The sequence below is a fragment of the Perna viridis genome, chromosome 1 (genome assembly GCF_037379345.1).
Source record: "Perna viridis isolate PV_CMFRI_1.1 ecotype Kerala chromosome 1, ASM3737934v1, whole genome shotgun sequence".
NCBI lineage: Eukaryota > Metazoa > Mollusca > Bivalvia > Mytilida > Mytilidae > Perna > Perna viridis.
This window is the reverse complement of record NC_142445.1, coordinates 15,683,535-15,706,634: the sequence shown is the minus strand read 5'-3', so window position 1 is coordinate 15,706,634 and position 23,100 is coordinate 15,683,535. Positions and strand designations below refer to the sequence as shown.

Here is a 23,100-nt window from a genome sequence, read left to right as displayed (position 1 = left end):
ACCACACAAACTAGTTAAAGTCTCAATTTAGGGTCATAAGTTTTTTTTTGGTGAATATGACAACAAAAGTATTCAAGTCACAAAAGATAGAAAGAAAGAACAGAGGAACAGAAGAGAAGCAATAAAAATGATCAATTGCTTGGAATGAAAATGATTTCACAAATAACACTCTTTTACCTTCATACCTTCTAATCACAGAAATTCCTTACTAATGTATATGAAATAGTGGTTAATTATTCATTTTAAACTAATGCATTTAAAGATTAATTCAAATAAAAACTACTTGGTTATATGTCATATAAACATTACCTCCCTTGAATATGCAGGAGTCGTGACAACACATAACAATCATGCAGTTACCAGTACTATACTACTGTATAAGCTTCCAGTTGATTAAATCCTTCCTCTTTACTTACTAAAGTTACTTGGCATGCATTTGTGAAGGACAGGCAGTAGCCAGGGATTCATTTTGTGCAATCAGTTCCCTTTATCTACGACTCTTTAGAATTTACTTAGAACATTTTTTTCAAATCAAAGAAACTATCGAGTGTGAAAGATAGAACGATCCTAGGCAATTTTGTTACAAAGAACACAAGAGGCTCCCAGGAGCCTGAATCGCTCACCTGATTAAAGTTTGTCTTTCAAGGGCAATAAATTTGAAAAGGAGTTGTCCAACAATTCTGACTCAAGAAGACTTTGGTAGGTTTATCATTAGGATCATTTCAGTGATAGAAAGTTTCCCTCTTTTAGTTTTAAAGATATTGGCTGAAAACTGTAAAAAAAGAAACCAGTCATTTTTCATCTTTCAAGGGCAATAACTCTTACAGGAGTCACCTGACAACTTTGATCCCTGACGACTTTTGAAGGCCTTATAATAAGGGTCATTTCAGCTATAGAAATAATTTTGCTAAACCTAACGGTTTTGGAGATACTTGTGAAAAACTACCCCTTTGTTCTATTTTTAGTAACAGCAGCCATATTTTTCGACAGATAAAAAATCCCCACGATGGTTCTATGCACAATACTCCAAGGAACATTCATAACATGGTTCCAATTGGTCTGGTGGTGTCAGAGGAGAAGGTTTTTGAAAGAAATAACATTCAAAATAGCCAAAAAAAAAAATGTCGAAAAAGAGCAAGAACTCCCACATGGCTTAAAATATCAAAATGAAAATTTGACCACAGATAGATCTCATCATGCTGAGCACTTTTACCCAGTCAGATTTTGGCTTCACCGAGCGGTTTTGGGATATATGCGAAAAACTACTGTCTGACCCCCATGTTCTATTTTTAGTAATGGGGGCCATGTTTTTCAATGGATCAAAAATCCCAAAATCAGTTCTATGCACGATACCCCAAGGAACATTCATACCAAGTTTGGTTTCAATTGGTCAGGCGGTGTCAGAGGAGAAGATTTTTGAAAGAAATACAACATTCAAAATAGCAAAAAACTTTGAAAAAGGGCAATAACTACAACATGGCTTAACATATCAAAATGAAAATTTGACCACAGATAGATCTCATCATGCTGAACACTTTTACACAAGTCAGAATTTGGCTAAACCTAACGGTTTTGGATATATATGCGAAAAACTACTTTCTGATCCCTATGTTCTATTTTTAGTAATGGTGGCCATGATTTTCAACAGATCCAAAATCCCCAAATCAGTTCTATGAACAAAACCCCAAGGAACATTCATACCAAGTTTGGTTCCAATTGGTCAAGTGGTGTCCGAGGAGAAGAAAAATTGAAAAATTGTTAACGACGATGATGACAACGGACGACGACGACAACGGATGCCAAGTGATGGCAATAAATTGATAAAATGCTATGTAGAGCACACCTTGATACAAATGAAGAACTCTTAACATGTTGGGTAGAATTGAACAAAAACAGTGCTCCAGGTTCCCAGCCTAGCAACAAAACTTCTTCATACGTAGTATGACCTCTAGTCAATTGAGACCAAAATCAAAGTCATCCTTACCTGTTTATCATAAACTTCATGATTTTAAAAATTTTATAATGGTTGACAGTCTAAATAGATGTTAGATTCAGCATATAAAAGAACCCCCAAGAAATCTTTCACTGATAACCAAGTGTTTATGGACAACAACGACAACACTATACCAGCATACCACCATAAAAAATCCGGAGTTTTACCTTGGGTCACGCACAAGTCACTTGTAATATCCACTAAACCCATTAATAAGAGGAAAAAAATTATATAAAGACACAACCCATTACCAGTATACATGTATTAAATTACATATTGATGTCTCTCTAGGCTACAAGACTGATATATCTATTATCAGTTCTTTTTAGATTATATGGAATCAGTAATGTTATATGGAACACTGAAATGAAGTAAACAGCTAGTCACTTCATCGGAAACATTTTTCCTTAAAGTTATGAAATCTCTTATATAATGGTTTAATCGATATTAAAATGCTTTGAAATTAAAGTGAAAAGTTACTTTTTAACACCACTAAGATAATTTATTGCAACTTGTAACTTGTTGAGTATGTTTTATATCAAGAGAGTACTCTTGTTAGGTGATAATTGTACATCCATATTCTGGTCGAAATAAATAATTCTTTTCCTCTTTATCAAATGGGAAGGAGGCATGCCGTAACACTTTGATTGTATACCAGTACATGCTGAATGGAACATGTAAATGCTTCAGCTGTTGATAGCTACCAAACTTTCATTTGAGTGATAATTTTTGTTAGTACATGTACATGATTTCAATTAGCTTTATCTTTATATGACAGTTGATTAAATTTGGTATTAAATTATATACTGATTTATATTGTTTAGGAATGTGCAGTGTTTGGTTGTTCAGAGTGAAACAAGTGACAGTCAACATTAACAGATTAAACAAAGTCTGGTTCCCGATTGTATATATTTGTGCCTGTGAGGAATATGCAAAGATAATATTACTTTACTGCCCCTCACAAAAAAAACCCCAAAAAAAACCAAACAAACTTTCAGTATATTTTGATAGAAGGCATCAGCTATAAGAAGTTTATCTTATCCTCAGAGCAAAGGATGCTATTAATAATACATTCACAAACATACAAACACAAAAGAACACAGACTTTGTCACCACCATTCATAGACATGCATTCAGGTGCAAAAAGAGTAAATGTTTTACACAATAAGCTTGTGGGTCATCATTAAATGGAATATTCAATTGTTGTGATGGTAACAGCTGTATTGTCAACCTCCGTGATTTTCCGGCTAAAGCTTTACTCCTCTCTTCCTCAGGCTTAAATATCAAAGAAATATTCAATCAATTGCCATGTAAATAAATCAACTGAAAAAAAGCAAAACTGTGGTGATGATGATAGTGTTCTAGTTCTACTGTGAACTGTTCACCACTGTGAATTGTGAAATTATGAAAAACATCTTGTATTCCAGCCATATAAGCATTTTTTTCAAATTGACTGAATTAATTCTATTGTTGAGTAAGAGGCCACACATTGTACTTACTCAATCTACTTGACATTCTATTTTCTGATTAAGAGTATCTTAAATATTTGACTACAAGGCATTATGACATAACCAAGAAATAGCTTTCCCGACCTTGAGATTGTAAAATTGTTTGGAACAGTTTATAACACAGAGGACAGACTCACTGCCTATCATGTGAATTGTTCTAGAACAGAAAGACATCCTGAGGAAAAGATTATATAGAGTTTCCTTTTCCTATTATTAAAATAAATACATGCAGTTCCTTCACAATTATAAATTCTTGATAAACTACTTTGAGAGTAAAGTTTCATTTCTAATAAGAAAAGAAGTGTTTATCAGTCAACACGAAATCATCCATTAATGTTAACAAGATAATTTTACATTCACTGTAGATATCAAGGCAATCACAGAGACATAGAGAATACAGGGGAGTAACAGTTGTATAGATCTGACCCTGTCATACAAAAATTGACCAAAATAAAAGACACTCTTACCTTTAAACTAAAATGCCAATTCTAATACATGTATGTAAGGACCATTGCAATGGTTTCCAACTTATCAGTTTTTCCCTTGATATTGCATTTTTTTTTATACATGCTTTCCTTTCTGGCTATTCCTTTTGACTACTGCCCAAACTTTATCAGTTTGGTATTTTTGTTAATACCATTCATTTTTACGATAAATTTGTATCTTCATCAACCACTTAAACTTCTAAAATTTCTTTTGTCTTGGTGTGTAATGGTCTTGTAGGGTTCTCATTTTGGATCAACTTGATTTAAAAGAAACCTTTTGAACAGATTAAAAGACAGACATTTTATTTCTTAAATTAATAAGTTCAGTATCTTCAAAACAAAATACAGGACTATAATGAACAAGAAATATGTGAGCGATGGCTCACTAGTGATCCCCCCACTTTCCATCATGATAAAAGGAAAATAAACCAAGTCAATGGTAAACAAGAAGTTGTTGGCAAATTCTCCAGAAATTTATCCCACCATATGGCATACCTATATGAAGAGTATTAAATTTTCAATCCACTGTGATCAATAGTTGTTGAGAAAAAAGAAATAGAAAAAATTGTTAGACAAAAAAACTGAAAATCACCTTTCATTAAAATCCTTCAAACAATTTTTCTTATAATGTTATAACTGATGAATATGAGGATGAAGGGACAGTGGTATATCATATATCTGTCAAAAAAAATTCCCCATTAAAAATCAAAAATAGTTCTCCCCACAACTTATCAATAAGAGTTTCCTTTTATATTTATAGTGGAAAAATACTTGTTAGGGTATAAACTTCTGGCAAAATAGTTATTACTGGTACTAGTACTGAAATTCTTTTCAAAACATAATTGTGTAGACTTATTTGTAGTATCCATGTAAAAACTCAAACATCAAATTAGGTCTGTACATAGTTCCCAATATCTAGTAGCATAAGGTCAATTTCTGTCTGACACAGCCTGGTAAGGAATGATTGGGTTGTGAATAAAGCTTGGCTTGGATAAGGTAGTTAAAATACTTGCTGTTTACCTGGGTATTTAGAATACAGAAAGTGCTTCTAGAATTCCTAGTTATAAAGTGAACACTAATGTGCCAAGCTGAAATATGGCAGTGTTATAATGAAGGATAGTCCTGGTATATATGTTAGTATCATATTAAACTACACTTTAATTTTACAAATATTGAAAGAGAAGTCTATAAGACATAGAGCTACAGTGAAGTTCTTCAATGACTGACAAAATAGGTTTTCTTTAAATATTTCAAATGGAATTAGGTCAGAACTTGTTTTATAACCATAATTATTTTTATGGACAACTTCAAGTAAAATTTTGAATCATTTTCTGTTTAAAATAAATTTCTTACCGGGAACCATAACTCAGAAATAATGTTAAAAAGTTAGAATGTTCATAGAACATCTAAAGCAAATCAATATGTATATTAGCTATCTGTAATATAAATCATATCAAAGCCGAAAAGACAGACGAAAACAAGCCATAAAATCTAGATAAAAAAAAACAATCATACAAAAAATTTTGTTGAGTCATCCTTGGCTGAAAAAGTTTCTGATGGTGGCCGACTACCTGTCTGAAACAGAGTTCGACTTCTTCTACTTTTTCTGTCTAATGTAGAACACGGACTACTATTTTCTGATATACTTGGTTTACGAAGCTGACGAAGACAAAATTGGAGATTATTTCTATTTCATAATATAACTGTAGGGATTAAATTAAATTAACATACTTAATTCTATAGAATTTAACTTAAAATGCACCATTGTCCTAACAGTAATGAAAAAGTTGTTTTTTTTCATAACTCTTTAAAAAGAAACCAAAAAAGCATAAATAAAGCCTTTCAAACTAAAAAACTGTATACCAGTATATAGTATAAAGGGAGGTAAATACTTTACAAGGGAAGTAACTCACCGTAACTTGAGGATAGTTTTGAGGAGAGGTGAACAGGTCACCATCAGCCATTTTGGATATACTTTGGAGAAGCACCTCAAATAATGACAGAGCTACAGTATTGATGTCCTGGGAAATACTCCTTGTCTGAAAGAAGCAATTCAGTTTTTAAAACATAAGGGTATAAACAGTGTTTCATGAATAATCTAAGTAATAGAGAAAAAACCTCTTCTGTACCTAGATCAAACTTGCCTCATTTTATGGGCTTGCCATGTAACAGTAATGACTGTGTAATTTATCAGTTTATATATTTTAAAATGTTCAGCACATTATATAAAATAGCATAGTTAATGTTGGACATATCAGTACTTGAGAGAAATGTGTGGATAGTAAGTAATTTTCAGGTAAACTAGTATTTGAAGTGTTTGACATTTTTTCAATTGCTAAGAAAATCATTAATGGCAGTTCATCAAAACACTATACGGTCAAAACTTCAAATCATATGATATATAAATATATATAGAATTCTACTCATGGGTTAGTGTTTTAAATGCTGTATAACACAGATATATGACACAACTGTGAACATTGACAAACATTTGTTCTTCCAAAAGGTACATGTAAGATATCTACTCTATAGAGAGTATGTTTCAAACAGCAGGTAAAACACAGTTCTAGCTATAGTAACCCCCCTCCTAAAAATAAAACGACAGAGTAGTATGAAACCCTGATTGCACTCCAGCCATAATCATACAATGAATTATTAATTAACATCTCACATAAATAACTGAAATGCCTTCATGATGATATAACCTCATTATTATAGTTAAGTAGACCAAATGTGTTCACATGGCATGGTTGTCTCCACTACAACGTGGCACGGTTGTCTCCACTACCATGTGGCATGGTTGGATCCACTACCACATGGCATAGTTGTCTCCGCTACCACATGGCATGGTTGTCCCAACTATCACATGTCATAGTTGTCACACCTACCATGTGGCATGGTTGTCCCTCACTACCACATGGCATGGTTGTCCCCCACTACCACATGGCATGGTTGTCCCCACTACCATATGGCATGGTTGTCTCCACTACCACATGGCATGGTTGTCTCCACTACCACATGACATGGTTGTCCCAACTATCACATGTCATAGTTGTCACCACTACCATGTGGCATGGTTGTCCCCACTACCACATGGCATGGTTGTCTCCACTACCACATGGCATGGTTGTCCCCACTACCACACAGAATGGTAGTCTCCACTATCACATGGCATGGTTGTCCCCAACTACCACATGGCAATGGTTGTCTCCACTACCACATGAATAATGAATTGTACCTAAGAAGAAAACTGCATTTAAAACCTTTCCATGGATTATTACAAAGACTGAACTGATGTAGGTACAAGAAGACTGAAGTAAAACTTGATGTCACTGACATCTAAAGGCTGGATCATAAATTATGCTTCTTGATTGGATGTGAGGGGAATAGTACCAGTAAGTAAGCCGTCCCTAAGAATCAAGTTTGTAAGGAGTATTGGAAGCCATGGGCAGAGTTGGTTAAGAGAAGGAATATAACTTTCTACTCAGTAATTATCCAATAACTAAGTGTTATATTATATTGAAAGAAACAAACTTATCGTTTTTCATGTAGTACTACAAAAACACACATTTTTGTCATTTAAGATAATATGAAATGTCAAAATCTAATTTTCATTCATTCAAGATATTTTTGGGGGTTTTCAATTCATTCTAGTGTAAAACAAAAATGTGAAAAAGATAACAGGGTTGTCTGAAAAATGTGAATAATTAAATAAGGTAAAAATATTTATATGTAATGATCTCCTTTTTTTGAACTTTCAGAAATGTTTTGCGTAGTAAATTGTCAACATTATTTTGAAAAAAAAAATGTAAAAAATCTTTGATCAATTTGCTAATTGCACAGGAAGTTGTACAATGTGTAAATCAGTCATCCTCTGGTGAAAATGCTAGTCACACAGTACGTTTAGAACCATTTTTGACTGTTTAGGTAACACTCCATTACAACTAAAGAAACTGTTAATTAGCCCTCAATTAGCCCTTATTTTTACTAATACATGAATTCACCTGAATATAGCCGAAAAATTGCTGCTCAGGCATTAAACCCCAACAGTCAATCAGTAATCGCGAGAATATAGCTGAAATATTGCTGCGTTAAACCCCAATAATCAATCAATCATTGCCTGAATATAGCTGAAATATTGCTGCGTTTAACCCCAGTAATCAATCAATCATCGCCTGAATACAGCTGAAATATTGCTGCGTTAAACCCCAATAATCATACTAATACATGAACAGTTTCATTTGTTGTTAAACAATTCTATGGTTTAAATGAAGGTAGGGTTTTAATGTAAATGTAAAGAATAGAGTTCATAAACACCAAAATATTTGTTACCTATAAACCATTCCATATAACTTGAAAATTTTGCATAAAATACAACTGCAAAAAAATGCACTTCTCAATGTGAAGAAATCATTGAAATCTAATATAATTATAAAGTAATTCAAGAATGTATTTTTTTCACATGAATCTCTTCCGGATCATGCATATTCAAAAACTTTTAAAAAAATGGACATTTTCAAAAAGAATACTATATTAAAACTTTCACTATGATAATATCTGTCATATTCATGGGCCAATATTTTCATACAATATGTCTACATTTATATACTCTTTCTATTCAACATGTGTAAATATTGTAAATTCTGATACTCTTGAGATTTTTTTAACAACATCTAAAAATAATTTCTAGATTTCTTGTCTTCCAACTTTTCTTTAAATGTGCCTCAGTACCCATTTTTATCACCATTTAATTTTTTTTAAATCATTTCCCCCATCATTTTTTTTTCTGGTTGTGAGCAATGTTAAAGAATCCTCATCCATTGTTGTTGAAAATTGCAAAATTAAAAAAAATGCCTCCCACTCAAAATGGCATTAGAACCAAGTATAATTACTTTGAATGGCCTAATCATAACAACAGAAACTCACACTGAGGAATTCCGAATATAAATGAAATACAATTTTTCTCAATACAGCAAAAAAAGGATTAACATTTAGGTCTAAATTGAAAAACTTGCAATAATAAATCTACCCTATATACTCTGAATTTACAGTATAAACATGACTATGTAATAATGTTAAAACAAGCTTGGGAACAAACAGATGCACAGACATTTGTTTTAAAAAACAAGTATTTTGCTATCAGGGCACAAGAGTGAAGACAACAACAAAAGTGATGGGGTAATAGTCTTACCTTTTGGTGTTCTAATCGTTTGGTCTTTAATTGATAATATATAAATCAGATGTGAATTTAAAATACATGTACCAACAAAAAATCTAAAGCTATTGAAATTAGGAGTAAATTTACAATTAACAAGAAATATTGTGAGCAAACTTACAAAGAGAATACCCCTGCTTCAAATGGAGTTAAATAAAAAAAAAAGGTTAAAGTCATAAGTTTTATTACCTCCATTTCCACTGACAATAATATTATTTATTCATGCACATTTTCTTGTGATGCTTAACCTTCCTTTAAAATTTCATCAAAATCTCTTAAGCGGTTTAGGAGGAATTACACTTACAAGGTTTAAGTATTAATGCATGAAGAAAAAAGTTCAATTATCTCCCTTTCAAGTCCTTTGACAATAATTATTTGACTTCATCCACTTCTACATATGATGCCCAACCTTCATATCAAGTTTCATCAAAATCCTGAGTGTGGTTTAAGAGGAGTTGCACTTATTAAGTTTAACATGTAAAACATTTAAGTTGGATTGCCTCCCTTTGGAGTTCTTCAACAGTAATCATATTCTTTCATGTACATCTCACATGATACCGAATCTTGGAAATCATATGATGCCACAGTATGAGGCTATAAATCAATGTCTTTTAGAAAATAAAAAAATCTTTAAATCAATGCTAAAGTCATTATCTGAAAGCCAAAAAATGGATGATGAAATATTACAATAGCATAAATGGATAATCATTGTGCTTAAATTCAACCTGGATTTGTATTCTTAAGAACTAAAAAGTTTAAAAGTTTGAAAAAATATTCCTTTATCTGTTCCCAAGTTATCAGTGGTAGATTTCAAAATAAGTCATAAAAGTAAAATTAGTTATGATGTCTTAAAAAGAAAACAATATCATTATAGCTTATCTTACAACCTAGTTCACACTTAAAACTTTTTGTTAAACCAACAATATTTTTTACTTTTTTGCAAAAATTATCTGTTAAATCTTGAACTTCATGTAATTTCACAAAAATACTATGACGAAAACCCATAGAACATAAATTGCAGTAAAAATTCATAAAAATACAACCAAAACAAAGAAGTATTACAGGTCTGCCTCCTGATTCATTATTACTGTTACACTGTACCCACCTCTTTGAGAGCAAACAAGGCTTCCAGAATATCACCAAGAATGGAGGTAGATATCTGTATATCAATAAAGTATCTCTCTATCAGACAAGCCTTAATGTGGTTCAGACATAGAGACAGTAGTGTGCTCCGAGATTCTGTAAAATAAACAAATGCAAAGACATAGAGACAAAAGTGTGATTTCAGATTCTGTAAAATAAACGAATGTAAAGGCATAGAGACAGTAGAGTGCTGTCAGATTCTGTAAAATAAACAAATGTAAAGACATAAAGACAGTAGAGTGCTCTGAGATTCTGTAAAATAAATAAATGCAAAGACAGAGAGACAGTAGAGTGCTTTCAGATTCTGTAAAATAAACAAATGCAAAGACAAAGCGACAGAAGTGTGCTTTCAGATTCTGTAAAATAAACAAATGTAAAGACAAAGAGGCAGTAGAGTGCTCAGAGATTCTGTAAAATAAACAAATGTAAAGACATAGAGACAGCAGAGTGCTCTGAGATTCTGTAAAATAAACAAATGTAAAGACATAGAGGCAGCAGAGTGCTCTGAGATTCTGTAAAATAAACAAATGTAAAGCCATAGAGACAGTAGTGTGCACCGAGATTCTGTAAAATAAACAAATGTAAAGACATAGAGACAGTAGAGTGCTTTCAGATTCTGTAAAATAAACAAATGCAAAGACATAGAGACAGTAGAGTGCTCTGAGATTCTGTAAAATAAATAAATGCAAAGACAGAGAGACAGTAGAGTGCTTTCAGATTCTGTAAAATAAACAAATGCAAAAACATAGAGACAGAAGTGTGCTTTCAGATTCTGTAAAATAAACAAATGTAAAGACAAAGAGGCAGTAGAGTGCTCAGAGATTCTGTAAAATAAACAAATGTAAAGACATAGAGACAGCAGAGTGCTGTGAGATTATGTAAAATAAACAAATGTAAAGCCATAGAGACAGTAGTGTGCCCTGAGATTCTGTAAAATAAACAAATGTAAAGACATAGAGACAGTAAAGTGCTTTCAGATTCTGTAAAATAAACAAATGCAAAGACATAGAGACAGCAGAGTGCTGTGAGATTATGTAAAATAAACAAATGTAAAGCCATAGAGACAGTAGTGTGCCCCGAGATTCTGTAAAATAAACAAATGTAAAGACATAGAGACAGTAAAGTGCTTTCAGATTCTGTAAAATAAACGAATGTAAAGACATAGAGACAATAGAGTGCTCTGAGATTCTGTAAAGTAAACAAATGTCAAGAAATACAGACAGTAGAGTGCTCCAAGATTCTGTAAAATAAACAAATGTAAAGACATAGAGACAGTAGTGTCCTCCGAGATTCTGTAAAATAAACAAATGTAAAGACATACAGACAGTAGAGTGCTCCAAGATTCTGTAAAATAAACAAATGTAAAGACATAGAGACAGTAGTGTCCTCCGAGATTCTGTAAAATAAACAAATGAAAAGCATTTCTTTGTGGATATTTGACACATTGAGTGAAAGTAAAATAACAAGTTTTTTCTTTAATGATTCAGCATACCTCCTAAATTAGCCACAAGTACTTTAAACAGCTAAGCAATATTAATCTGTACAAAATTTTTAAAAAAATAAAAAAATAGGTGGAACTGTTGTTTTGCCTTCATTAAATTTTACTTCACTTTCCTGTAGCAAATGTGATCTCATCAAATATAAATGACAAATAAAACATCTTCTCTACATGTATCTTTTCTGGTTTAGGCGAGAAGGAAAACCATCATTGCAAAACTAGATTATTTGGAAGTGGCTTAAAAAATGAAGTTCAATTCATTGTTATACTCCAACTGATCTAATTGAGCATTCCAAATATATTGACAATGTATTTACAAGTAATATCTATTTAATGTACATATCATTTTTGTGGGATCATATTTAATAGTGTTACATTGTTTTGATGTTGCCAGGTTGTATTCAGCTTAATGTCAATAATATTGTTTATAATAATTCACTAATTTAAAAGTCTACGCAGAATTATTGTTAATCTATTAATACTGCTTTCCTTAAAAGAGTAACCAAGGGAACCAAGGTTATAGCGGTAATCAAAAGAATGTAATCCAGGGACAAAGACCAGACATGGAAAACAGACATACACAACAAAGAACATAAAGTAACTAAAATCATACATACAAAGTAACAAAAGTAAATGAGCAACTCAGACTCCACTAAAAACTGGGAGCATGGACCAGGTGCACCGGTAGGGTAAGCGTCCTCTGCTTTTCTAGAAACACCCGCCGAGTTGCTCATAAAAGGTCAAGTCCGGGATAGACAAATTTTGAAAGGAAAACTATGACCCGTTGAATAAATTCGTTTTCATGGTGCTGATGGATACACCATAACGATCCACGAGTTCATGATGACGACCATAAAACTTCTGTAGTGATGACTTCAATCTTGTAGCAACATAACCCTGTTCCAGAAGCTTATTTGTTAGAATTCTAGTGCGATACAAAAAGTCTGAGTAGTTTCGGCAAGCTCTGGCATAACGTATGAGTTGTGATATGAACACTCCATATGCAGGAGCCGAAGAGATGTTGCCACAGATGAAAGGAAAGTTGACAATTCTGAATGAAATGTCATCACGTTTGTCGTAAAGTTTGGTCAATAGTTTTCCTTTACCATCAATTTCTAAGTGTAGGTCAAGATATGAGGCTGACTTCACAGTGTCTGTAGTATCTTTTATCTCAAGTTCTTTTGGGTAGATGCGATATATCAAATCCCTGAAATTAGGATTGTGTAAAGATAATACGTCATCTATATAGCGGAAACTGAGATTGAAAGATCTAGCCAAATGATATTCTTTATTTCTGATCAGATCAGCTATAAAGTCAGCCTCATAAGAGTGAAGGAATAGGTCAGCAAGTAAAGGAGCACAACTTGTTCCCATTGGAATGCCGACCATTTGTTGAAAAACACATCCACCACACTGGACAAATATGTTGTCGATTAAAAATTCCAGCATTTTGTAAACATCTTCCTCTGTATATTTGGAAGATGATTTGGAATTATTTCTTACAAAGTATATTTGTATCTAGGTGTACCACCTTTTTTGGAAAAACAACGATGTATAATGTTTTTAAGTCGGGATTTTAACTGAGTATGGGGAATAGAAGTATACAGTGTTGAAAAATCATAGGTTTTAATGCTATTATATTCAGATAATAGTCTTGAACTGATTGTCTCCAAAAGATCTTTCGAATTTTTCAGGATCCACAGTGTTGTGGTAGGACTGCAGACCCTCTTTGAAAAAAATATTCAGTTTTCAGCTTAATGTCAAAAATACTGTTTTATTTACTTTAAAATGCTTATTCTGGCATTAAGATAATAACACTGCAATGACTTAACAAAAGATTAATTAGCCTAGAACCAAAATAACACTCTAACAGCAGAGTCTCATGTGTTTTCCTTGCTTCTATGTATAACAATTCACTAATTTAAAAGTCTAAGCAGAATTATAGTTAATTTATTAATACTGCTTTATTTAAAATAGATAAAGTGATGTCTCCGCATTTAACCTTCATACAGCTATATCATAACTCATAATTGTAAAAAGCACTTTGTCAGATGTGTTATTGTGTCTGTGAGACACAAATGATGCCCCTGAATGTGGTTTTGAGTAAAACTCAGCATAGCTGAACAAAACTTAAACTCAATCTGTAACTAATCATGACAGACTCACATACCAAAAACCAGTCAAATATCTTCAAGCATTTACAAAAAAAAAGCGAAAAACTATTATTTCAATACAATTTTTAAAGTGCAGGGCCCGTTATTTTGGTAAAACTCAGCGTAGAAAAATGAAACTTATACTCAATTTGTAACTAATCATGACAGACTCACATACCAAAAAGCAGTTCAATATCTTCAAGGGTTTACAAAAAAGTGCGGAAAACTGTTATTTCCATAGAATTTTTTAAGTCCAGGGCCCATAATTTTGGTAAAACTCAGCGTAGTGCAACGAAACTTTAACTCACTCTGTAACTAATCATGACAGACTCACATACAAAAAATCAGTTCAATATCTTCAAGGATTTTCAAAAAAAAGTGCGGAAAACTTATGGGATGGACAGAATTACAAATGGAATTACAGACGGACGGACAGGGTAAAACATTATTCCCCCCAACTTATCATTGCGGGGGCATAAAAAAATATTCAGTTTTTGCCATACCATCATCCCTGAATAATTCAGAGTTTACAGTTTTCTTTATAAATTCCATCTTAGTCCTCCTGATTTCTACAGATAAATCTTTAGCCTTTGGTAGTCGTGTGATGACATCACGGACGTGATCCGCTAATTCTCTTTTTGTTAACAACCCAATCAGTGGATGATAACATTTGTGGAGATTCCTCAGCACTTCCATCTAAATAAATCAATAAAATATAATATGAGGTAGATAAATGGCAGAAAAAGATTTTTGGCACTTATCAAAAACAATGAACAACTAATTTTCAAATTAATTGTGTATGATAATGATACAGAACACAGCAATAGCCCAAAACATTACAAAACCACCAAAATTTTGCAGTCACACAAAAACTGTATTATACTTTCATGATAGCAATAATCTAATGTATAACAATAATTTGGAGTGATATCACAACTTCCTTCAAAGCTAACTTGTATTCCATAAACATTTCATAAATATAGACCTTGAACTTTTGAACAAAAAAATAAACTCAATGTGTATGCAGTGTATTTTTAGAACCATTTATATATTGTCAATCTACATTGATGAGTACAAAAACATGTAACAGAGCTTTTTTAAACAGTTATTACTAGAAAAACTGTGAGCAATGCTCACAAACTTGATACCTCCCCTCCTCTATTTGTTAACATGTACATTTTGACCTCCCAATTGATTTGGATCAAAATAATAAGAATAAATTTGCACAATATGAATATGTAATGAAGATTCTGTGAAAGTTTCATCATATTCCATGCAGCGGTGTAGAATAACATATAAGTAAATTGGCACCCCCTTGTCTCCATATTCATATGACAAAGTCAATGTTTTGTTGCTTGAAATCTCCGAATTGAATTGGATCAAAATCTAAAATAGAAGATACACAATGGGAATGTGTGATAAAGATTCTGTGAAAGTTTCATTAAATTCTATACAGTGGTATCCAAAACAGATAAGACATGAGAACTGTGTACCTGAAAGAAGGATGGAAGGAAGGATGGACACCCTTATCACTATATACCCATCACTTTGCCGGTGGTAGGAATAAAAATAATAGCTACCATTACCTGTGATATCTTCAGTCTCTCATCCTGTTGTGACAACAGCTGTCCCATATTATCAAACACCTGTTGAAGCCTCTTCTTAAAGTTTACATCACTTGACTCAAAAGGGCTGTAAATAACAAATAAGGGTAACAAAAAAATTCCTTCCTCAACTCAAATTTCAACCAATCAGATCATTTGAAATTGAAGATTTGAGAATAACACAGGACTTGAGGAAATTCTCAACTTGAGTAGTCCTTGACAAATCACTATACAGTATAGCTTGAATACCAATAACCACTGTTAAACCAAAACTAATATACAAACTTACAGCTCAATTATAAGTGAAATTCAGGTTTAAATTATATACCAACCTTTCTTTCTCCAGGTGCCTTGACCTTGTAATAAGTCTCATCAACTCTCCCAGCACCTATACAATAAAGAAAGTATATATCTTACAAAATATATGTAGATTTACGGAAATTTCTATGTGCTTTTGAAATATACATGGTTTGTGGATTGCAATTTCTATATTAGGGGGTCATGATCCATTGGTGCATCACAATCTTTTTTTTTTAAGATCCAGAATTTGATACCGCATTGTTTTTTATAATTCCGATCCAATTCCTCATTTAGCTTAACCAGAAATCAAAAAGAAAGTAATGTCCGTTACAAATTTTGTTTCTCAATCACATAATGATTTATCTGCTGTTTCAAACACTTTAGATTTACTTAAAGTGTAATGGATAAAGGCTAATCAAAACCTATGGACATGATTATGTGTCATACTTTTTCTAAATTTGTTGAACTGTAAATGAAATAACACAAACAAAACATGTCAGTAAAATCGTGAAACAAATCAGATCGTCAACCAAGAATCGTGATATGAATAGGATCATGGCAGAGTGGAAGCATTAAACCCTTATAATATAGTTGACAATATTTTCATATGGAAAATTTAACTTGGATTCTGCAAGCAAGTTTACAATATAAAACCTTCATTAGACATTAATCATGTTAACCACTTTAATTTGATTGAATTCTATTTCAGGAACTCAACAAGCATTACCTACCCAGCAAATATGCAACTCATACCTGTTAACCATTTCACATTAGGGGGGGATATTCCAAAAAAATCAATGAAAACATTTAGAATCTCCCACATTAAACTGTAAGATTTGTTGGAAGTTTTAGGTAGAATTACTACATTTTCAGTGTAAAATACTAAATAATTGAAGTTTAACATAAACAATTTGTTTTAACAAAAAAATCTCCCATCTGAGACAGTGTAATAGGGGAGAATCTCCCACATGAACTGTTCCATAGGTTAACAAATATGGTAACTCAGAAGGTCACTCTTTTTTGTATTTGTATTTTTTTTTTTGCTACTTAAGTGTATTGTCATAAAAAAATTCAATAACAAAAAGACCCACATTCAGAGTTACATAGTCTCAGCTATACCATTGTTGGAAAGTGTAGTAGATTTACTGTGACGTTATTGCGGGTTATGTTACTAATAAACATCATTACCGGTTTTCCCTATCTATATATTATTATCAAAACATATTTAAATGTTTAGAATTTATACATACCATATATGCTGATGAATAGTTTGACAGAAACAAAGTGATTTTTATATACCCCCTAACTTTGTAAGGAGGGAGGTTCAAGATGGTATAAAAGTTTAATCTTGAAAACATAAACCAAAACTAAGTTTAAAATATCACATTTCATATTAAAGACAAAATCAATTGTATGGTAACTGAAAAGTGTCCAAAAAAGCCAGAAACTTCACAATTTATGATTTTAGATTTGTTCATGGACACCTTATTCATACAGAATATCATATGAAATCATTTCTTAATTTGTCTTGGAAAGAGACAAAACAGTTGCTGGAAAAATACAGAATGACTACAGTTTTGTAGTCAGAACATATCACAGCGAGCCTGGCAGGGCGAGATGTGATATTCTGAGATGTTCAAAACTGATGTTATTCTGTTTATCAGTGATGTCACAGTGGATGTTACGTAATGTTGTCATTGAAAATTGCTGCTATTTTTTAGATTCAGAAAGGCAACCTGAGAAAAGAAATTATGACGCAGTAGGAGAAATGGAGAACTGATAAAGTTGTGAATAATATATGAGTATCTACCTTCATGGTCATAGATAGAGTAAAAGGTTTCCCTTCACAGAACACAACAATTCCAGAGGAGAACTGGTCCATTAAATGTCTGTAATGTAAAACATTGAATCTGCATTAATCTAAAATCTTCAAAAATGATATAAATTTTCAATATAATCTAAATTCTTTAAAAATGATATACACTCTCAATTATCTTAAAACACAAATAAACCAGTTATGGTATGATTTCTTCATGTCGGTGTTTTTGGAGGAGTACATGTATTAACCAAGCATCTGCCAAAATAAAACTTAATTGTATCCAAACAGTCATAGCACTTCCTCCACTACAGAGGTATCTACTGTTTGTTAATGTCACAATTTTTTAATACTTTACACTTAGAAGTAAATGAAAGAAAGGACCAGATATGAATTAATTGGAAAATGAAATTTTGCATCTTGCTTAAAATACAGTGGTAGATTCTTATCAAGTGATTCCTCTTTTAATGTTAAAATGACAAAATCTGTATCACATGGTGTATCATCACAGCCCAAGGGATGATATTGATAGAGTGTTGTTACAATTGAGAAAAGAATTTAACATGAATTTGAACACTGAATATTTGTACATAGTTACCAATTATTCTCTGATTATTCAGAGGGATTTACAATAAGTTTAAGTTGCTGTCCATGTACATGTATCAGCAGTTCAATGTCTATTATATTTTACTGTACTACCATTATTTTCAGTTATTCAGAACCTCCTATGATATTTTTGGTCAATAAAGAAAAGAACTTCCACCATGTATTGAATCAATAGAACTACACATAATATTTAAACAATAAAGGTTGTAAGAATTTACTTACTTGTAAACATTAGGAAATGAAAAGGTTTTTGTTAAATAATCTTCGTATACTGGCTTGAAGTTCTCAAATCGTGTATCCAGCAGCAAATTCAAAATGAAAACCTGCAGAAAAAAATTAATCATTTAGGTTCATATTCATCACAATTAACAGAGTTTGTTTTATCAGCCATTTTTTAATAGTTTTCACATGGGACCAGCTAATACAAAAAATCTGACTAAAAAAATTGTGAACATTACAAAGACCAAAAAATGACTTGATATATTAAATGAAAACAATTGATAGGACTTACCAGACTCAAGATTCTTCCGTAAAGTTTGCTTAATTATAAAAATAATTTTAAAACAATAACAACTGATTTAAAAAGAGTTTACTTACAATGACTTGGAAGACTTTAGAGCAATAGGGAGATTTATGGGCACAGCCATCATCCAGCATCTCCAGTAATCTATCCATCAAGTTTTGAAGAAACTGAAAAAAATAAAACATGGTATAAATGATGGTTTCTATTTGTATTTTTGCTTCAGAAACTAATTAAGTAGCAGTCTTTATAAAAATCAGACAGAAGGTGATTTATGCATGTTAAAAACCCACCAAATTCAGCCTTATTTCTTGTACAGAAACAGTTATTGATCACATAACAAGTCTTAGTTTTTCATTAGGTTGTTGTGCTTTTGAGAAAAATCATATAGATTGTACATGAAATTTGCACTTTGGAAGAGTTATCATTCTTGATTTGGCTTGATTTGGTTGATTTCAGTGGGAGATGAATATATGATTTTCTTAAAAGTGCAGATTTGAATGCAGAAAAGATTGTTGTTATGTGAAAGTACAGCATCGGAAGACTAAAAAAGCATCGTTTGTTTGGTGGATTTTTCTGAGCCATGAATCACTTTACTATTGGCAGTGTCTGAATTTTATGTGGATTGGTACTTAACTTTAATATCTGGCAAACAACATCAAAACTGTAAACATATTAATTTTCATGTATTCTATCAAGTGAACATATTCGTGGGTATCAAATTTTGCGGTTTCAAAAAAAATGTTTAGTGTAACATCGTGTAAAAATCGATTTCACAAAAATTAGTATGTTTATAGTATTTACATACCCATCTTTTTAATATGTACAGTCAAACCAGTCTGTAAAGGGCAACATAGGGATGAAGGAAATTCTATTGTTACTAGCATTGACTCAAAAAAATCATTTCTTGCTATTCAAGCAATGGATGAGGAAGGCATTTTTCTACCTGATTTTGTACCCAAAAAGTGATGAGGCTAATATTAACATTGTTCATAGCCAGAGAATAAATGATGAGGGATGCTAATTTTTCTGTTTAAATTACTGATAAGGCATTAAATGAAGCACTTAAAAGATATGAGGATAGACCTGAGAATACTGTTTTTTTTTTTTTCAAATTCCAGTTAAAACTCTTTGATCAACAAAATACAACAATTCAAGTTGACTGTTCTGCACAATATGCATACCTTCATAATTTCTGTACCCTGGACTGACATGAGTTTGTCTAAGTTGGTATCTATTTTAGACTTCTCTTCTCTCCAATTCAACACTCCAAGGAGTTCAGCTATAAAACAGATAAATACATTATTGTCTGTCAAAACTTTCTGAAACTTGGGCAAAAATAACAACAAGGGGCTCCCAGGAGCCTGAATCGCTCACCTTCCAAAGGCACTAAATTAAACACGAAGTTGTCCAAAAATTTTGACCACAGAAGTCTTTTGTAGAACTATCACAAGATCTTTTCAACAATTGAAAGTTTCTCTTAATCTATCATAGTCTTCAAGATATTGACTGAAAACTATTAAAAAAAAAGTCATTTTTCCCCTTTCAAGTGCATTACCTCTTAGAAGGAGTCTGAAGACTTGTAGTCCTAATAATATGGATCATTTCAGCTACTGAAAGAATTTGGATAAACCTAATGGTTTAGGGGATATATCTGAAAAACTACTGTCTGACCCTTATGTTCTATTTTTAGAAATGGTGGCCATGTTTTTTTGACGAATCAAAAATCCCCACATCAGTTCTATGCAGTATACCCCAAGAAACATTCATACCAAGTTTGGTTTCAATTGGTCAAGTAGTGTCAGAGGAGAAGATTTTGGAAAGAAATAACATTAAAAATAGCAAAAATCGTTGAAAAAGGGCAATAACTCCAACAAGGCTTAATGAATTAAAACCAAAATTTGACCAGAGATAGATCTCATAATGCTGAACACTATTACCCCATCAGAATTCAGCTTAACCTAACAGTTTAGGAGATATGTGCGAAAAACTACTGTTTGACCCCTATGTTCTATTTTTAGTAATGGCGGCCATGGTTTTTGACGAATCAAAAATCCCCATACCAATATTATGCAGGATACCCCAAGGAACATTCATACCAAGTTTGGTTGTAATCAGTGAAGTAGTTTTAGAGAAGAAGAGTTTTGTATAACTGTTAACGACGACAACGATAGACAAAAATGACAGACGCCAAGTGATGGCAATAGCTCACCTGGCCTTTGGCCAGGTGAGCTAAAAAACTAGAAGCCCTGTTTATCACAGGAGCCCCGCCTCATTTGTTAATAGCGATTTTTTTTTTTTTTTTTACTAAATCAAATGTGTCTGTAAGAAACTTTTGATGCCCCCCTCACTAGATTTGCCAAATTAGGAACATGTTTATTTTTGTATGAAGACATGGTTTGCAGATTCAGAAATCCTTCCAAGACTTGTGTTACTCATGGTCTGGGGATCAATTTGGGGATCAGAAATTCCTAAATATATACATATCTACATACTGTATCCGGGCCACATAGTTTCATGAAATTCTGTTCGGTAGAGTCAGACTAGTTGCAATGAGAAAAAGAGGATCGATGGATGGATTAATGTACACATAAAAAATGTTAATACCCCCCCATAGCAAATCCCTAACTTTATTGCTTGGGATATATTTCTGACAAAAATAACAAAGTCTAACTATCACCCAGTTACGTAATATTTCATGAAAATCAAGATCCTATGACCTTGCACACCATCATTATGTGTGGAAACATCCTGCAAACAAGCAAACAAAGGCCTCTGAACATAAAGAAAGATACCTGAACAAAAATGAAAAAAGAATCCCACCAAACTGGAAATACTATGTACAAGCTTCCAAAAAGGATATCCAGCCCATCACACTTTGACTTAAAACAAGTTAAGCCTTTGAGTAAGATTCGCTCACCCTTGCAGGCATTTAATAATTACATGTACTATTTTCTTTTATGATCATCTACAGGTAAATTGATGCTGAAGACTCCAATAAAGTTTCACAAAAATCTGTTGAGTAGTTGAGGTGGAGTTGAGCTAACAAAATGTAAAAAATTTAAAGCTCTGAACTTGTATTATCTACTCTTGCAGCATTTGATAATAATCATCTTCCTTTACGAACACACATATGATATCTGACACTTCTATAAGATCCATTGCATAGTAAGAGTTGCACTTGTTGGAGCATATGCACAAAATGGATAGACTTAGTCCAAGACGAGACAAAAATTGACATTAATAAATGTACAGATACTATAGTTGTGCTATTTATAACCTACTTGTCTGAGTAAACTTGGTAGAACACAATAAAGTCTTCACTTCAATGTGATCTTTATGGTGCCTTTCATAACCTACTGATCCACCAGGGGACAATACACCATAGTCTTCATTCAGGAAACGTAATTTTGTGTATTTCTCTGGCTTTATTTTCTTTTCATCTTCACACTATTAAATAAATGTAAATGTCAGTGGTTTAAGTACTGTCACCTGTAAATTATTGTGTCTATATAATTTGTATCTAAAAAACAGTCACTTGCAATTCTATGAAAACATAATTTAAAAAAACATAAACTCAACCTCAGTTTAAGCAAATTTTCAATTTAATCATAATTTTCTTAAGCTGTTCTTTTATGAAAGCAGAGTTGTATTATTTTTTATTTTTTAAGCATTTCTCAGTTTTAATATAAAAACCAAACATCAATACTTATAACTGATATGCACAATCAACAAGAATTTTAAAATTCCTTAAGCTTAAAGAAATTTCATTGTAATTCCGATTGTTGATAAAGTACAGATAATTTTAATTTTTTAATTTCTATGTTGACAAAAATATAATTTCTCATGAATTTGAAAATAAACAATTATTTAATAGGAATGATACAAAATAAGGTGGTAATTCTTTGTTTTCGTCAACCTACCAATAACCGAAAAATAATCTTGGTAACAAATCACGGTCAATTTGACAATGTAAACATTGTGATCTGGATTTAAAATGTCATCAGATTTGAAAAATTCACATTTTACAGAGAAGCCGTTTAGTGATATGAATGAGCAACTTTTAAATATTGGTGGGTGTCATTAAAACTGCAGACCAATTTTTTTGTTTTCAAATTTGATATAAAATGATTTGTTTCGCTTTTTCTAAGTTAAGTGATAGTCTCTGTCAGAATCAAGCAGTGGGTAAAAACCTCATTTTTCTAACATTCTGTTGAAACATATCTGAGCAAATCTAGTGTTGCAGAGATCGAATAATG

At 32.2% G+C, this 23,100-nt stretch overlaps 1 protein-coding gene across 14 annotated transcripts in view; it reads right to left on the bottom strand.

Annotated features, from left to right (window-relative positions):
* Positions 1 to 23,100, bottom strand: part of LOC148627433 (dedicator of cytokinesis protein 3-like) — a 101,189-nt gene that overhangs the window by 44,589 nt on the left and 33,500 nt on the right. For 8 of the 14 annotated variants that reach the window (XM_088573009.1, XM_088573024.1, XM_088573038.1 and 5 more), the window contains 13 exons: positions 22,126 to 22,291; positions 20,026 to 20,123; positions 18,919 to 19,011; positions 18,544 to 18,644; positions 17,710 to 17,788; positions 15,932 to 15,987; positions 15,582 to 15,687; positions 14,499 to 14,691; positions 10,307 to 10,440; positions 9,178 to 9,201; positions 5,900 to 6,025; positions 5,502 to 5,645; positions 3,155 to 3,268 (listed from right to left, as the gene is read on the bottom strand). In XM_088573009.1, coding sequence (XP_088429135.1) covers positions 3,155 to 3,268; positions 5,502 to 5,645; positions 5,900 to 6,025; positions 9,178 to 9,201; positions 10,307 to 10,440; positions 14,499 to 14,691; positions 15,582 to 15,687; positions 15,932 to 15,987; positions 17,710 to 17,788; positions 18,544 to 18,644; positions 18,919 to 19,011; positions 20,026 to 20,123; positions 22,126 to 22,291 — 1,434 coding nt within the window. The remainder of the gene's footprint in view (positions 1 to 3,154; positions 3,269 to 5,501; positions 5,646 to 5,899; positions 6,026 to 9,177; positions 9,202 to 10,306; positions 10,441 to 14,498; positions 14,692 to 15,581; positions 15,688 to 15,931; positions 15,988 to 17,709; positions 17,789 to 18,543; positions 18,645 to 18,918; positions 19,012 to 20,025; positions 20,124 to 22,125; positions 22,292 to 23,100) is intronic. The other 6 variants (XM_088573029.1, XM_088573046.1, XM_088573017.1 and 3 more) reach the window with 6 other exon arrangements.